At 44.2% G+C, this 17397-nt stretch overlaps 1 protein-coding gene across 4 annotated transcripts in view; it reads left to right on the forward strand.

Moving 5' to 3' along the window:
* Positions 1–17397, forward strand: part of Rnf216 (ring finger protein 216) — a 141838-nt gene that overhangs the window by 86322 nt on the left and 38119 nt on the right. For all 4 annotated transcript variants that reach the window (XM_052754156.1, XM_052754158.1, XM_052754159.1 and 1 more), the window contains exon 14: positions 14635–14732. In XM_052754156.1, coding sequence (XP_052610116.1) covers positions 14635–14732 — 98 coding nt within the window. The remainder of the gene's footprint in view (positions 1–14634; positions 14733–17397) is intronic.

Raw genomic sequence — 17397 nt, forward strand, 5'->3', positions numbered from 1 at the left:
CTTTGTACCATTCTGTCAAGTCCCCATGTGAAGACACAGCTGCTCATCCTGAGTAGCGAGAACTAGGTGACCAGTGTTTGAGCCTGGATGAACTATCTCTAGCCACTTGCCTGTGTTAAAATGCTCTCTATATTATCCCACCAAACTAAAGGGGATTGGTTTTCAAGTGTGTGATGCCAGCACAGAATCTGCCCTAGAAACCTAATAAAAAACAAAAGAAAGAACAGCACACAAACATGTTCTACAGAGAAGCAGAGAGAATAAGCTAGTGGTCCATCAGGCTTGTTGTTGGTATTGAATGGTCAGAGGGGTAAAGATACAGATGTCAGAGGGGCAAAGCCAGGCCATCCATGAGGTCAGTTGTCAGGACAGCCTACTGATTGCCAGGAGCTGTACACTCACTGGTCCTTACACTGCCCAGAAGGTAGCAGTGCCAAGGCATTGAACTTCAGCCTGTCTCCATCACTAAAGCCTGAGCTCCTCCGACTCACATTCATTCTGTTTCTGTTCTTCTCAGGAGATTGGGCAGCAGATGGGGGGACTTGAACTTCAAAAATAAAAGTGGAAGGAAAACCAGTGGGGCTTTCCAGTTAGCAACCCCAAAATATACCTGAAACCAGGACTCAGAGCCCACGACTACAAAACATAATTAACTTCCTATTTGTCATTTCTACCTCCAATCTCTTCATCCAGGATGGGGAACAGTAAAATGTGTCTCATAAAATACATCTGTCTGTTTGTGTCTGTGGGAACAGAAAGGGAAAGCTGGATGGTAGGATGGCTCCCTAGGTAAAAGCACTTGCTGCAAAAAAAAACCTAAGGACCTGAATTTGATCCCAGGAACCTATGAGAACTGGGATGCAATTGTGAGTTTCTGTAATCTGCACACTCCTGTTGCAAGATGGGAGACAGACAGGAGACTCAAAGCTAGTGGGTAACTAGCCTGGGGTAAACAGCACAGCAGAAACAAGAGCCCCTGCCTCAAACAAGGTAGAAGACGAGGACCAACTCCTGAAAGTTTCTTTCAAACTCTGAATGCTCATGGTATGAGCACTGACACATCACACACACACACACACACACACACACACACACACAAGAAAGGAAAAGGGGAAGTTAGAGATTCCATTTTCTTAAGGTTCAAAAAAAAAAAAAAAGGTTGAGTGGGAGTCATGGTTAGGTAACAGGACAGCAGGCTCAGCCAGGGGCAGGCCCTCTTGACTCTCCCTCTTCCCAAAGCCCAGTTCTTAAAGTGAAAGACTGTCACTAGAAGAAGCAAGATGGGGCTTGGGAAACCTGCAGGATCCATGCAGTGGTGGTGTAGTGGGCAAGGCAGGGGAGCAATGAGAAGCTCATGTTCCACCTCCAAGAACCAGTTCTGTTCCATGTTCTTCCAGAAATCAATATCGTCCCCAAAATGATCATATTTATAGCAGTGGAAGCTGTGTTCCCATATACTTAGATTTTCCACCCTAAATATAAATGGAAGTTCACCTGTACCAATAGGATAACTGTTAGTTAATATATACCAGTTAGATGTCTACCTAGCAGTTCTTTGTTTTATTTTATTTTTGTAAGTTGGAGTTAAAGTTTGTGTTTGGTCCTAGGAAGCTGCTTCTAATTTTTATCTTACATAACTACTGCATTTTTATCTTACATGACTACTACAATCCTAACTCATCCATGATCACAGAATTTGAGCCAAGAACTGCCAAAGTGTTTCTGTCTGCCATTTTTCCAGTGGGTATATCCCACTCTCCCTGCCAAGGACACTGACCCCAGCTGTACCCAGCACATCCCTCAAACACTGTACATGACCTCAAATATTATTCTTTTATTATTCTTTTATAATAATATTACAACACAACAATATTTTCTTCACAAGTAACTCTCCTAGGGCCTGGAAATGTGCTGGTTTGGTAGAGTAAGCACCTGGCATGCACACAGCCCTGCATCCCATCTCTAGTACCGCATAAACTGGGTGTAGTTGAACATGTCTGTAATCTCAGCACTCTGGAGTAGAGACAGGATGATCAGAAGTTCAAAAGTATGCCAGTCACATGAGACCCTTGTCTCATAAAACAAACAAAATACTCTTCTCCCTGAGCCCCTATGGGCTATATTTTGAAAAGTTAATGAAATGTTTTGAGTAGAATCACCAGTGGCCATGATCTGGGGCTATTTTGTAAGCAACATTGGTTTCCTCTTAGGTAAGTGATTGGCCTGAGTCTTTTTCTTTTGATTCACCAAACACAGGACCACAGACTGCAGGCCCGCCCTACATGAGAAATTGACATGCCACTTGCTGTTACTGTCAAGATACTACCCATCTCTTTGATGTTTTCCTCTTTAGTATTAATGTTTAGTTTTTGTTCTGTTTTGTTTGATTGACAATGTGCTTCTTAAAAGTAGTGACAACTACTCATGAACACAGACACTAAGAAATTGAGATAAGCCTAGTAATACTTGGGCACTAGGTCCAGGAAAACCAATGTACTTGACTCCCAGAGCATGACTCAGTGTTGAGTGTTGGTGAGAACCAATCTATCATGCTCCCAGCAATTAGGCCTGTCCTCTGGTACAGTGAGAAGCTATCTATGTTTTTCTTCTCCCCAAGATACCAGGGCATTGCCCCATATCCTTGCAACCAGAGACAACAATAGACCCTCCCTACCATCACCAAAGTAGGAGGTGGGTACAGGCAGGTTGAAAAGGGTCAACCAGATCAGTTTGTGCCTTTCTCATCATCCACACTGAGCAAGACCTAAGCTGACCAACCTTTGAAGCTTCAGGTGGGTCACCTACAGTCCATGTTACAGGCAGGAGCTTGCCTTCTACAAGTCTGTTCTTGTTTCAGATTCATACTGAATGTCCAACACTCTGATTTCTAGTCCTCAGTGGGAAGAAAGTGGGAATTTGTGGGCTAGGCTAAAAAGGCCACTGAAAACAGGAACAGACTGATCAGAACAGTCACGAAGACTCCACAAAGACATAGCAGTTCTGCAGATACACAGAGTGGGACATACAGTGCTACACACTATACACAGTACTCCCAGCTGCTGCCCCAGGTCTCAGTTCAGAGGAACCAATGGTGTACCCTAATACCTTAGCCACTAATTATAAGGAAATGTTTGAATTGTGGGCCCAATACTAAGAATGTTTTCCCAAATGGTTGAAAATAAACAGTGTTAATATTTAGAATATCTCTACAGGCATCTAAGAAATACAGAGTCACAACTCCATAGCTCCCCTTAGAGTTAACAGGACAAGTCTTTCTGAGTGTATGCTAATTCCTACTGTTTTAATTTTTTTTTTTTTTTTCAGAGCTGAGGACCAAACCCAGGGCCTTACACTTGCTAGGCAAGCGCTCTCTGTTTTAATTTTCTTAGTGTAAAAATTTAGTTTTACACAGTCAATGAAATAGATCCCCAAATCTGACCAGAGTAGAAAGATGACAGAAGACTGAACCCCAGAATGAACACCTTCTTGTACTCATGCCCCACTGGGTAATGCCTGGTTTCTGATGACATGGCTAACCAGGAGTTACACACCTCCCTTCAAATTATTGAGAAAAACGTAGCTAGCAATAGCTGTTAAAGCCAAAACACAAAGGACTGTAAATCTGAATTTGACCTCTCCCCAAAGCATACTGTCAGCACTGTCCTTTTTAAGGGCCCCCTCTCAGGTTTATTGTGTTCTGTTTTGTTTTGTTGGTACTAGGAATCACACCTAGTTCTTGTACATGCTAGGCAAGCACTCTGCCACTTAGCTACCTCACAACCCACTCTGCTTTTCTAATCCTACTCCCCTTAAGCCCCACTTTAAATGTTCTATATGTCCTTGTATGTGTATCTTGAAAGAGCGAGCGTCTGTGCTTGTGGCTTTCTTGTAGGACAGAATGTTCTGTGGATCCTGTTCTGTTTCTTTTGCCCATTACCCTGTTGGGACTAGCATGGCTTTAATGTTGACTCTAGGCTGTGGCTTGGCCCGAGTCATCATCTTCCTTCTGGGGATGATGACAGTGGAGGCTGAGCAGGGACAAGCTGGATTTGCTAGCTGTTCCTGGCAGGCCAAGATTGCCAGCAAACTCTGGGAAGCCCAGAGTATCCCAGGCAGTGAGCAGAAGCAAACTCTGCAGTGTTTATTTCTGAGTTTGAAGTATCTGTTGTTAGTTAGGTCCCCCACTTCCTACCACATCACCTGCTCCTTGGCCACAGTTAATAAGCCCCTGTTTCTGTTTGGTGTTCATGCAGTATTCTTCCACTTCCTCCCAGTAACCCTAGTGACTTCTCAGTATAAGAATGAGCCTCAGGTACTTTTTCTTCTTTTCTTTTCTTTTCTTTTCTTTTCTTTTTTTTTTTAATGTGCATTGGTATTTTCCCTGCTTGTATGTCTGTATGAGGGTGTTGGATCCTCTGGAACTTACAGATAGTCGGGAGCTGCCATATGGATGCTGGAAATTAAACCCAGGTCCTCTAGAAGAGCTGACAGTGCGTTTTTGTTTTGTTTTTTCTTTTTTTTTTTTTTCTTTTTTTTTTTTTAAAGATTTATTTATTTATTTTATGTATAGTGTTCTGTCTGCACATATCCCTGCAAGCCAGAAGAGGGCGCCAGATCTCATTACAGATGGTTGTGAGCCACCATGTGGTTGCTGGGAATTGAACTCAGGATCTTTGGAAGAACAAGCAGCGCTCTTAATCTCTGAGCCATCTCTCCAGCCCCCTGTTTTGTTTTTTCAAGACAGGGTTTCTCTGTGTAGCCCTGGCTGTCCTAGAATTCAACTCTGTAGACCAGGCTGGCCTCAAACTCACAGAGACCCGCCTGCCTCTGTTCCCCTAGTGCTGGGATAAAGGCATGTGCTACCACTGTCTGGCTGCAGACAGTGCTCTTAACTGCTGAGCCATCTCTCCAGCCCCATCAGGTACTATTTTAAACCAATTTTTGAATGATTAAATCTATATTAACTTATGAACATTTTTACATAGCGTAAAGTCAGTGCATGAGTATATAAATGTCTAACTGAAATAACAGTTCAACAAAACAGTTGGTATGTGGAATGCACACTTTTCTATCCTAGTTCAAAACCCTCTGATCATGATCTTATGGGATGATTTCACAACCTACCAAAGGGTTACAGTTCTTTTGTTGTTGTTGTTGTTGTTTTGGGTTTTGTTGTTGTTTTTAATTTATTTTATAATTTAATTTAATTTTACATATCAGCCACGGATTCCCCTGTCCTCCCTCCTCCAGCCTCCCTCCAGCCCATCTCCTCCAGGGCAAGGACTCCCCTGGGGATTCAGCTCAGCCTGGTAGATTCAATTGAGGTAGGTCCAGTCCCCTCCTCCCTTCACTCAGGCTGAGCAAAGTGACCCTGCATAGGCACCAGGTTCCAAACAGCCAGCTCATGCACTAAGGACAGGTCCTGGTCCCACAGCCTGGGGGCCTCCCAAACCGTTCAAGTTAATCAAGTGTCTCACTTATCCAGAGGGACTGATCCAGTTGGGGGCTCCTTAGCTATTGGTTCATAGTTCATGTGTTTCCACTAGTTTGGCTATTTGTCCCTGTGCTTTTTCCAGTCATGGTCTCAACAATTCTCGCTCATATAATCCCTCCTCTCTCTCACCGATTGGACTCCCAGAGCTCCACCTGGGGCATGACCGTGGATCTCTGCATCCGTTTCCATCAGTCGTTGGATGAGAGTTCTAGCACAACAGTTAGGGTGTTTGGCCAGGGCTTACAGTTCTTAAAGTCATAACTACAGTAACTTGGACTCCACAAACTCCAATTGTAGGGAGCCTATGTAATAGGCAGATGCCTCTGAAAGGGCCTGAGTCATGACCTCTTCCCTCCTGCCCTTTCAGGGCTATGAGAACTGAACCCCTGGGCACAAAGCAGAGGTGGGCAAGGCCTCAAGCTATCGGAGGTGTGGCTTAAGCCTGAGAGTGTCCCCCTGGGAAGAGCAGCCAGCAGATAGAGGTTCTTTAGAATTAGCTTATGCACAATCATTATGGGGAGGCTGTATTGTCTGCCTACTCTGGGTGCTAGCCAGGCTCTAGTTAGCACATGCCAAAACTAGGCAGCTTCATACCCCCATATCCCCTTGCTTGATTCTCTTGACTAGTCTCTCCTGCTTCTCTCCTCCCAGTTCCCTGAGACATCACAAGACATACCACCTTGGCTTCTGCGTACTTTTACTTCATTACAGGCCTTCCCTGCTACCCATCTCATGACTGTAAACGTTAGCCCTGTACCCTACCTTCCATCATTTTATCCCCTTAGTACTTACAATTCCTGTCTTTCCTGTATTTGTATTTCACTTACTTAACATGTCACCATCCTCCTCCAGTATAACTTGGTGGGCACAAATTGATTGTATTCTTTTATTCCCCAGAACAGGACCTGGAGTTCCTAGAAGGAACTCAGATGTTTTGTTTCTAAGTTTCTGTGTAAGTGTCTTCTTGCCCAGGTGTTAACAGATGATCTACTAAAGGGCCTCAGAGAAACTAGACTGATTTTAATAACTTCTGGGAGGAAATTGGTGGGTTTAATTTGAAGTCAGCTCTGATAAAGGTAAACTGAACTGTTTTTTTATGCCAGGAAGACTTTGCCAGCCACTTATCTCAGAACCCTGATCCCAACTGTACAGAAAGGACCAACTAATTAATCCATGTGGCTCTGATATCTAAGGGTCCAAAGTAGTACCAATGTGCTCTTACAACCTCTTGTCCCTAGAGGGCAGCATTAGGGTAGAAAATCCAGATCTTCCTGAAAGAATGCTTGACTTTCTAACCTGTGGGAGTAATGCTGAGTGGTTCCTTTACTGTAGAGAAATAGTGCAACACATACTTTAGAATTAGTGTGTTTATATAATATTTTGAAATTAAGGGCAATATTTTCCTTCAGAAGTTCTTTGCTTCAGAAGACTAGAGAGAAAACAAAGGATCGTTGTAAGATTTCATAGTACTTGGCTGGCCACACCCAGGTTGAAGTTTCTGAGAGATGGTTCATTTTGAAACAGTGAAAAAACCCTGCATATAGAGTGCAGCCTCCTGGAAAGATGTGAGCTGATTGTCAAGTAACACTTTTTAGAATGAGTGATAGAAGACCAGGGGCATATAACCCAGCATTTGGGAAGCTGAGGCTTGATACAAGGCCAGCCTGGGTTGCAGTGAGACCGTTTCTAAAAAAACATGCATGTAACTGGGCAGTCGTGGTGCACGCCTTTAGTCCCAGCATGCAGGCGGTAGAGGCAGGCAGATCTATCAGAGTTTGAGGCCAGTCTGGTCTACAGAGCAAGTTCCAAAACAATCAGGGCTACACAGAGAAACCCTGTCTAAAGGGTGAAGGGGAGGAATACTATAAGCCAAATGCCTCAGGAATTCAGGGAAAGAGCACCAGCTTTTTTTCCAGGTTGTCAAGATTTCCCAGATGCCGTGACAGTTGAAACAGCTATGCCATTAGTAGATGTAGAAGATACAGGCATTGGCAAGAAGTCTTGGCCATAGGTACTGGCTAGTCAGTTGATTCTTCAGACTTCTCACTCCAGCTCTGGATCCTACCACTGTCCCTCTTAAATTCTCTCTGTATACAACAACGTTCCCAGATACCCTCAGGATTGATCAACAATAATGTCTCTGTATGGGACCTTCTTGTCAGTCTAAAGGAAAGGGAAGCTACTATACCAAATGCCCTAGCTTGCCTGGCCTGACCTCCTCATGCTCAGTCCTCAGAGGACCCCAAGGCCTTATACTGGCCCATCAGCCTAGAGGGAGATGGAGAAGGGAGGGCCTCATAATGCCCTCCTCTCAGCCCTTTGTAGAGAGAAGCCCTGCCAGATGGCTTGACATTCAATAGCACTGGATGAAGAGGCAAGCATGGGCGAGTAAAAATGTTTCATTACTTTCAGTGCAGAAATTATTGCCATTTTGAATATCACTCTGAACCAGAACTTTGACCCAATTCTGTGACAGTGGTAATCATAATTATCAGCAAATGCTACAGCTGGGCATGTCTAAAGTCCCAGGACTCAGGAGGCAGATACAAGAGGATCATGAGCTATAAACTATATAGTGAGACTCCCAAAAAATAAAAATTAAGAAATTCTAATGTCAGAGTCCTAGTAGCCGCTTTGTAGACCAGGCTGGTCTTGAACTCACAGAGATCTGCCTAGCTCTGCCTCCCAAGCACTGGGATTAAAGGCGTGCGCCACCACCGCCCAGCTTCCTAGCCACTCTTTTTTTTTTTTTTTTTTTTTTTACGAAGCCAAGTTAGTAAGTTTATTAAAATTATATAGGGCGCCGGGCAGTGGTGGCGCACGTCTTTAATCCCAGCACTCGGGAGCAGAGCCAGGCGGATCTCTGTGAGTTCGAGGCCAGCCTGGACTACCAAGTGAGTTCCAGGAAAGGCGTAAAGCTACACAGAGAAACCCTGTCTCGAAAAGCCAGAAAAAAAAATTATATAGGAAAAAACAATATGCAATCCAAAGGTCCAAGAAATATGTGTAAGTTGCCATTGGCTGTCTTTTTTGCCGTTTATTGAAGGAGGGAGGAGGTCTTAAATACAGGCTTAGAGCACAACGGGAGAACCCCAGAGGGCAGAAGTTCACTACTGATGTTTTACAATCTTGCATCTAAGCTGTTAACACCCATTATGCAGGATACACTTGAAGAGACAGTTGATGAGTATTCACAGGAAGGATCCAGGGCTGGCCAGCAATGGGAAATGACTGACTGATCCTTGGCTCTAATGTGGAAAGCACACATTGAGTCTGTCTTCGTTTGTACATACTTTTTTCTATTGCCCCACCAGATGTGCAAAGTGGCTGAAGGTAGGAGGTACAGCCACTTCCTTGCACATGACCAGTTTAAGGATACTCTGATTAGCAAGCTCCTATGATGATCTGAAAGAAAGAGTAGCCTCATATTTGATCCCATTCCATCGTGCTGTTCACTGTGTCATTCTCAGCTCTCCAGGAAGCACCGTCCTGCACAGCTGCAACTGGGCAGACTTGCCAGTTGCCCATCTGTGGCCTCTTTACACGAGATTCCATTGGGACTTCACGGCTTGTCTCATGCCCTGTGCCTCGAGTTTTTTGCTAAACAATGATCTGTTCTTGCCAGCAAATACCACACAGTGGGAACAGAGGGAAAAGAGCAAGCCTACCTTGAAAAAAGCCAGGCTGAATTGTGTCTATAGTTCCATGGCCTTGGCCAAGTAATGTGACTTTCTTAGTTTCCTTTCTCATTTACTTCAAAACACATACCTGTATAGGTCTAATGGCACAGAGTTTTCCTCACAGAGTTACTGTGAAAATTAAATAAGAGGACATGTGGCTAGAGAGATGAATTAAACACACTGGATGCTCTTACAGGCGACCCAAGTTCCTAAGTTTGGTTCTCAGCACCCACATCAAGTATCTCACAACCACCTGTAATTTCCATCTCAACCAGGACCTGAAGCCTCTGGCTTCCGTAAGCAACCGCACTTGTGCCCAGAGAGACACAGATACATGTAATTAAAAATGAAAAATATTAAATCTTGCAACAAAAAAACTCAGTGAGATGTCCTTAGAGGGTGTCCTTTTGGAAGATGTTTGGATTTTCAGTACCTGGCAGCTGTCATTTCTAGCTCCAAAAATCTGGGGTACTACCCACCCTCCTTTTTTAAAGATATATTTTTCATTTATGTTTGTGTTTGTGTGTGAACCTGGATTGAGTTTATGTTCACCATGGGCATGCTAGAGCCCAGGGAGGCCAGAAGAAGGCATCAGATCTACCACCATCACTACCTCTGCCACTGCAGCCATCAAGTCATCATACTTCCTTCCCATTCCTCCTGATTTCCTGTAGCCTTAGCACCAGCAGCCTGCTAACCCAAGTCTCCTCTCTTCTACCATGCCTCAGCATGCACTTTCCTATCACTAGCCGACTCCTGTTTACCTTTTGGGCTCAACCTCAGTATCTCATCCTCCACAGACCGACCGCTTCAGCCACTGGGCTTGACTGGATATGGCTGTTTCAGTGCCATGCCCTGCCTACATGATAGCTCTGGATCCTGCATACTGTGTTCCCCTAAAACATAAGTTTGCTAGGCCATGGTGATGCACGCCCTTAATCCCAGCATTTGAGAGGCAGATCTCTTAGTTCAAGGCCAGTCTGGTCTACAGAGTGAGTTTCCAAGACAGCCAGGGCTGTTACACAGAGAAACCTTGTCTTGAGAAACCAAACAAATTTAAAAAAAAAAAAAAAAAAAAAAAAAACTAAGTTCCAAGAAGACAGAAACTGAGTCGCTCTTGCCCACTGCCACAGCCTTACACAGCCTTAACATTTTACAAGTGGTAGAAACTTCAGCCCTGGCTCAGAGCAGCCCTCATCCTGTGCCACTCACCATGTTTCAACCCAGCTAGTGTCACAAGTCAAAAACTCTCTTCCACTTGCTTGTTAAGTATCTTCCACCTCTGGTCTCAGCTTTTTCAGTCCATCGTGGTGTATATTGAAATACAGCTACAGCCAAATACTTTGCCTGTTGCATCCTATCCTTGGCTACCTGGTATCAACAGGAGCAGACACACAACTTTGTGAATGTTCACTCTGTCAGAACTATGTAGAGCAGAAGATTCCCCTGAACATGAGCTTATTTATAACTACATATGGTTATACTATTGTTATCTGTGTTGCAGACATACCTAAAAAATATAAAAGGATAGGATGAAAATTTCACTTTATATTTTCATTATTGGTGATGTGTATGTGTGCACAAGTGTGCATGCAGGAGCTTATGCCTTGGAGTACACATGGAAGTCAGAAGACAATCTTCAGTTCTCTCCTGTCTCAAAAAAACAAATGAATACAAAAAAAAAGACATTGTCAGCTCCTTATAGTACACTTGCCACCACCCCTCTCACACTGGGTATACATGTGTATGCATCCACACTATGTCACCTCAAGCCACTGCACCCTGCTTGGTTTGCTGAACTAACTAGCTGCTGAACTTTTGGATGAGGATCAGGCTCCTGCTGGTGTTATATCCTCCATACCTGGGAGAAAAGGAAGTCCCTGGGGCCTCCAGTGACTTCCTCCAGGAAAAGGAAGCTCACTGAATCTGCCTAGGCTTTGATTTAACTGTGAGCTTCATTGATTCTCACAGCTTCCTGCATCTGTCACAGGCTCTTTAAATTAGTGTCTTTCTAGATCTTTTGGCTTTAACCAGCGTGGCTTTTGGGGGATGGCAGTGGGGAGGACTAGCATCTTCAATAGCTGGAGGACACAGGTGGCCTGAAAGCCTGTGTTCCTGTGGTCCCTTGAGTTGGCTAAGCATTAGTGGAGTCAGGTGTTTCATCTTTCTCTTGGAGGCCTCAGGGAATTGACCGGGGTTGGTGGTTTTTATTGTGAGATTTTGGTTTTTTGTTTTGGTTTTTTGGTTTTTGTGTTGTTGTTGTTGTTGTTGTTGTTGTTGTTTTGGTTTTTTGGTTTTGTTTTGGTTTTTGGGGTTTTGGGGGGTTTGTTTGTTTGTTTGTTGGTTGTTGTTGTTGTTGTGTATGTGTATCCCCTTGGATAACAACAGAAATCTGGAATTTCTCAGGTTAGATTTGGGTGGACTAACATCCTTGTGCCCTAGAGCTGGGTCTGTAACTCCCTATTTCCTGGAAAACAAGTGGGAAGATTTAGCTGGAAAATCTATCAAAACAAGAGAGCAGTTTGTCTTGTGTTCTGACTCTGAGACTCGAAGATAGAGTAGTAGAATCTGAATGCCTAGAATACAAGCAGCCACAATGGCCTGGAAAGAGTGGTTGGTGGGCCTGCTTCGGCCTCTGCAGACTAAAGAGACCCTTGTAAAATGCTGGGCTGTGGGTGAGATGATGGTCCAGGGACATTTGATGATTTTTGAGGAAGCTATGTTTCTGAGAAGAAATTTCAGCTCTCTCATAGAGTCATCTAAAACTAAATTTGTTTGTCTTTTGATGTTGTTTGAGGGACAGAAACTTGCTATGTAGTGCATATTTTGCCCTTGAACTCACTATTTATCTTATCCTGGCTTTGAATTTAACAGTCATCCTACCTAGGCCTCCTCAGCCAAAACAGACTCTAATCTGCTATGCTCATTAAACACTCAGGTAACATAGGCTGGCTGGCCATAAGGTCTCTAGGATCAACCTGCACTTCCTCCCCAGAACTAAGATTACAAGTACTCTCTACCATGTCTGGCTTTTTTTACGTGGGTTCTGGGGATTGAACTCAGATCCTAATGCTTGCAGTGCAAACACTTTACCAACTGAGCCATCTCCCCAGCCACCTATGTTTTTTCTGTATTGCAAGATATCTTAGCATTTCAAGGACCCATGGGCCCCATAAGACTTAGGCAGCAGGCTCCTAACGAGCAGCAGCTGGTAGCAGCTCCTTTAATGAGTTGCCTAGGTTAGCCAGCACCTGTGTCCCCTCTCTTCCTCCTATGCTGAAGTCACCAGGAAAGGGATGGGCTGGGAAGAGATGATGCAGAGAGTTCCATTTGATAATTCTGCCCAGCCTACTCTGTGCTCCCCTTATTTTAATTGTGGGTTTCAGTGTCTGGCTACAGTGCCTCTTCAGAATACAATTGAGGTTTATTCTCTGGAACCCCTGGGCCCTTTACTGTGAAGGAATATAACCGACAGGCTAGCCACTGTGGTATTGAATACAAGCCAGAGGACTTCCCTTTGACCCTCATGAACCATAGACTCCAGTGTGGACAGGCTATTTTGTGGCCTTGGGTGTAACCTAAAGAATGGGGTTTCTTCACTTCACAAGACAGGCCATGAATTAAGGTCTGACTCACCAGGAACACTCACAAATACTGCCTTTTTGCTGTGTATTGTTTTCAAGCTGTTGTTTCTGGTGGGTGGTTTTGTTGTTTTTGTTTAGGAGGAGGACAGGATCCAAACACAAGCTCATCTGTTTTCCAGCTGTTGTTTATGCCACTTTCCTGGAATAGTCACAAGGTCTTTTTTTCTTTTTCTTTTTTGAGACAGGTTCTTTCTATGTAGCCCTGGCTGCCCTGGAACTATATAGACCATGGCCTTGAATTCATAGAGATCTACTTGCCTCTCCCTCGAGTACTGAGATTAAAGGCGTATGCCACCATGCCTAGTCACACAAGTTCTTTTAAGATGGTGGCTCACAACCATCTATAGTGGAATCTGATGCCCTCTTCTGGTGTGCAGGTATACATGCAGAGCACTCATACATAAAATATAGATAGATAGATAGATAGATAGATAGATAGATAGATAGATAGATAGATAAGTGAATAAATAAATGAGCAAACAAATAACTAAAGTTCAAAGAAAAATAACAGTTCTGTACAACTACAGATTTTGTTGGAAACTAATTATATACAGTACTGATGTAGCTCTGTTTTCTGAATGGAATGCAAGCAGTGGAGAGAGAAAACATCTATGTCCCTTGGAAGCAATGACATTGACATGTGTACTATCCCATGAACTCATCTATACCCCCATACCATTGATTGAATCCTTTGAACCACATTCCACCCAAGCGGTGGTGGCCCATACCTTTAATCCCAACACTCGGGAGGCAGAGGCAGAGACAGGCGGATCTCTGTGAGTTCGAGGCCAGCCTGATCTATAAAGTGAGTTCCAAGACAAGCTCCAAAGCTACGCAGAGAAACTTTGTCTCAAAAAAAAAGGGAAAAAAAGAATGTGCATGCTCCAGACTCTTGTTATCCGTATCATTTTTATCCCTAAAATTAAATGTTACTTCTGTTATTAGCACATATATGTCATATACAGTTTAAAAGTGCAAAAGAGGACTAGAAATGTACATCAGTAGGTAGAGTTATTGCTCACCATGCACAAGACCCTTTGCTTCATCCCAAGCACAAAATAACCAGTTGTGATGCCACCTACCTATAATCTTAGCACTCAAATCTAGAGACAGGAAGACCAGAAGTTCAAGACAGGAGGCTAGAGAGATGGCTCAGTAGTTAAGAGTACTGACTATTCTTCTCGAGTCCTGAGTTCAATTCCCAGTACCCATATGGTGGCTCACAACTGTCTATAACTGTAGTCCTATGGGATATATTAACCTCTTCTGATATGCAATGTATGTACTTGCAGACAAAACATCCATATGCATACATAAATATATAAATCTTTTATTTAAAAATAAAGGAATTTTTTTTTTCCAAAAAACAGTTCAAGGTAATCCCTAGCTACACAACGAGTTCAAGCAAGCCAGGGCTACATGGCACCATGTCTTGGGGCAGATGTTGGTGAACACAAAAGGCATTGAAAAATCTTGTATCTTCATTCAGTCCACTCCACCCCACCCCCTTTCAACCACCTGGGGCCATTAATACTGCAGTGTCCTTGCAAGCTAATTGTATCTGCCCCACGACCAGCTGAATCCATCTTCCTGCTTCCACTTCCAAAATGTAGATACTCCCAAGGCAGTTGCTACCATGTAACTCTGATACTTCTCTCTTCTGCTGCTGCTCTGTCTTTAGAAGCAGCCTTGCTCATTGAGACAGCAGCTCTCAGAGACTCAGAGTCCCAAAAAGCGCATTTCATAGACATTTTGTAAACAGACACTTGTATGGCACCCACTCACCAGAAACTGTATATCTGTCTTCCATCCCCAGGAGACCTGTAGGAAGTGTCAAGGACTCTGGAAAGAGCATAATGGCCTCACCTGTGAAGAGCTGGCAGAAAAGGATGACATCAAGTACCGGACATCTATGTGAGTAATATGATGGCTGAACTGGCCCTGCAAAGAGCAGAGGGTTCTATGGGAAGTACCAGCTTGAGCCACCCCTGCACAGAGGAATCCTTGGCAGGACCCTAACCCCAGAGCCTATATCTTTGTTTCTACAACCTATAGCTATTCAAATGTCAGATAGTACTATGGAATGTCTGGCTTGTATGTGTTTGATAAAAATCAGGCACTCACTTCTCCTTACTGTCTATCCAGTAAGCAGGTATAACAGGTCTTCATATATTTTACATACCAACCACAGTTCCCCCTCCCTCCCTATCTCCTGCTCCCCCAACACCTCACCCCCTCCTCAGAAAGAGTAAGGCATCCCTTGGGAAGTCAACAAAGTCTGGCATAGCAAGTTTAGGTGGGCCCAAGCCCCTCTCTGCTGCATCAAGGCTGATCAAGGTATCCCACCATAGGGAATGGGTTCCAGCAAAAGCCAGTTCATGCACTGGGGATAAATCCTGGTCCCACTGCCAGGGGCCCCACAAACAGATCAAGCCACACAACTGTCACCCACATTCAGAGGACCTAGTTTAGTCCCATGCAGGTTCCCCAGCTGTCAGTCCAGAGTCCATAAGTTCTCACTAGCTCGGGTCAGGTGTCTCTGTGGTTTTCTCCATCATAATCTTGACAAACCCTCCCCCTTGCTCATATAATCCCTCCTCTCTGAAATTTCTAAATGTTAACATATGAAAATGCAGTCACTTAAGTGCTACAGAAGTCTGTTTCTTTCATAAAGAACCCAGCTTTGCCAGGCTGGTGGACTGTGTCCCATTAGGTCACACTGACTCCCTATATGTGGTGTTATCTTGTGCGTAGTTGTATATAGGAAAGGAGGAAGGAGACAGGTTATTAGGCAGGCAGCTTTTCCTCAAGGAAACAGCCTGGCACTGTATATGGCCTCGAGGTGGATGACTTCATTTTCAGCTTAAATATGGAAAATGGGCATGGGAGTTTGTTGCTTAGAAGGTGAAGTGGAGAACGACATTTGGGGCAGTTAGCAGTCGCTGGGTTTACATTACCAATAGGTCCTATTGTCCTCACTTTGCAGTTGAGACAAGGAAAACACAAGTAGCGTAACCACTGTCACATGGGTAGTAAGTAGTATAGCAGGGACTTGAACGCATGTGGCTTCTGGTTGTTCTCTGTGTCAAAACTTTGGTAGGTTCCAGGATGTTCTCCTTGCAGATGACAAAGGAACCTTACGAATATGTTCAAAGTTATGAACCTTCCTTGAGGTGGGGAAATTCTCAGTGAACTCCTCTGATTGGGGGTTCTTGACTAGAATGCCTTTCCTGGAAGTAGTCAGACAAGAGATGCTTTGATTGTGGGCTTTTGTAAACATGAGGACTTGACCTCCCATTGCTGCCTTTAAAGCTGGAGGGAGGAGTCCTGAACCAAGGAGTGAGGTAGCTCCTAAAAGCTAAGAGCAACCCTTACCCTGCAGCCCCCAAAGAAATGGAGACCTTGATCCTCAATATCAAGGAGCTGAATCTTGCCAACAGCCCAGCTATACAGCCAGCAGGCCATGGATATTTCTTAGGGAAACTGGTTGTTTTAAAGTAGGCATTCCCATTCTGTTTTTGTTTTTGTTTTTGTTTTTTTGTTTGTTTGTTTTTTGTTTCTGATAGCCCTGGACACTTGGAGTATGCAGAACTTTGTCAGCTTGGCAGTTCTCTAGATCAACAAACCTATCAGAGTGGACCATCCAGTACAATGTCTGTCAGTTCTAGAATCCAAAAGTGCCTCCCAAATATGCTTCACTGTACATGGAAGAGGGTGGAGGTACACAGCACTCGCTTGCTTTTGGGAAGGCTGTCCTGAGGCAGACCTGGCCTCCCAACCACTAGAACTTTGTAGAGATGGCACACGCCACTGTCCCATATCAGTGCATTCTAGATCACCTGCTGCTTCTATTCATCAGGTCAGATCTGTTTATGTGTCACTTGAGTCACAGACTGGTGTATTGTCTTGGTGGGTGACAAATAAGATCCTTGTCAGCTGCTATTCTCTAGCATTGAACAAAAGAATAAAAGCATTTTCCATATCAGTAGCTATGTGCCAGTTGCCAGGAGCTGTTTATTGTACAGTAAGAATAGCATCTGGAAGAGCAGCTGCAGCTACTCAGTACCTGATGAGGCATCTGCAGCATACCTGATATACTGCTCTCCTAGGCCCATTCTTCTATGCAGGCCACACAGAGAAGTAAAGAACCTGTAAGGATAATCAACATTCTAAACCTTGAAGTTAGTGGTGCCTACATTCTGTAACATGTCTGTGGGAGTTGGGTACTGGTTTTAGGTAGTTTTAATTTACCCTCCTCACCATGTAACCCTTCCTCCAATGACCTGGGGGATCCTGCTTGTTGCCAAGTAGCAAAAATAAGAAAGCTCGCCGGGCGGTGGTGGCGCACGCCTTTAATCCCAGCACTTGGGAGGCAGAGCCAGGCGGATCTCTGTGAGTTCGAGGCCAGCCTGGGCTACCAAGTGAGTTCCAGGAAAGGCGCAAAGCTACACAGAGGAACCCTGTCTCGAAAAACCAAAAAAAAAAAATAAGAAAGCTCAAGGTGTACACAGGGAAATGCTATGAGGTCTGGGTACCCTGGCAAAACACTATTCTGACCTGGGTATGGTGGCACAGGCCT

The sequence above is a fragment of the Peromyscus californicus genome, unplaced genomic scaffold (genome assembly GCF_007827085.1).
Source record: "Peromyscus californicus insignis strain IS unplaced genomic scaffold, ASM782708v3 Scaffold_2__1_contigs__length_46816999, whole genome shotgun sequence".
In the NCBI taxonomy this organism is placed as follows: Eukaryota; Metazoa; Chordata; class Mammalia; order Rodentia; family Cricetidae; genus Peromyscus; species Peromyscus californicus.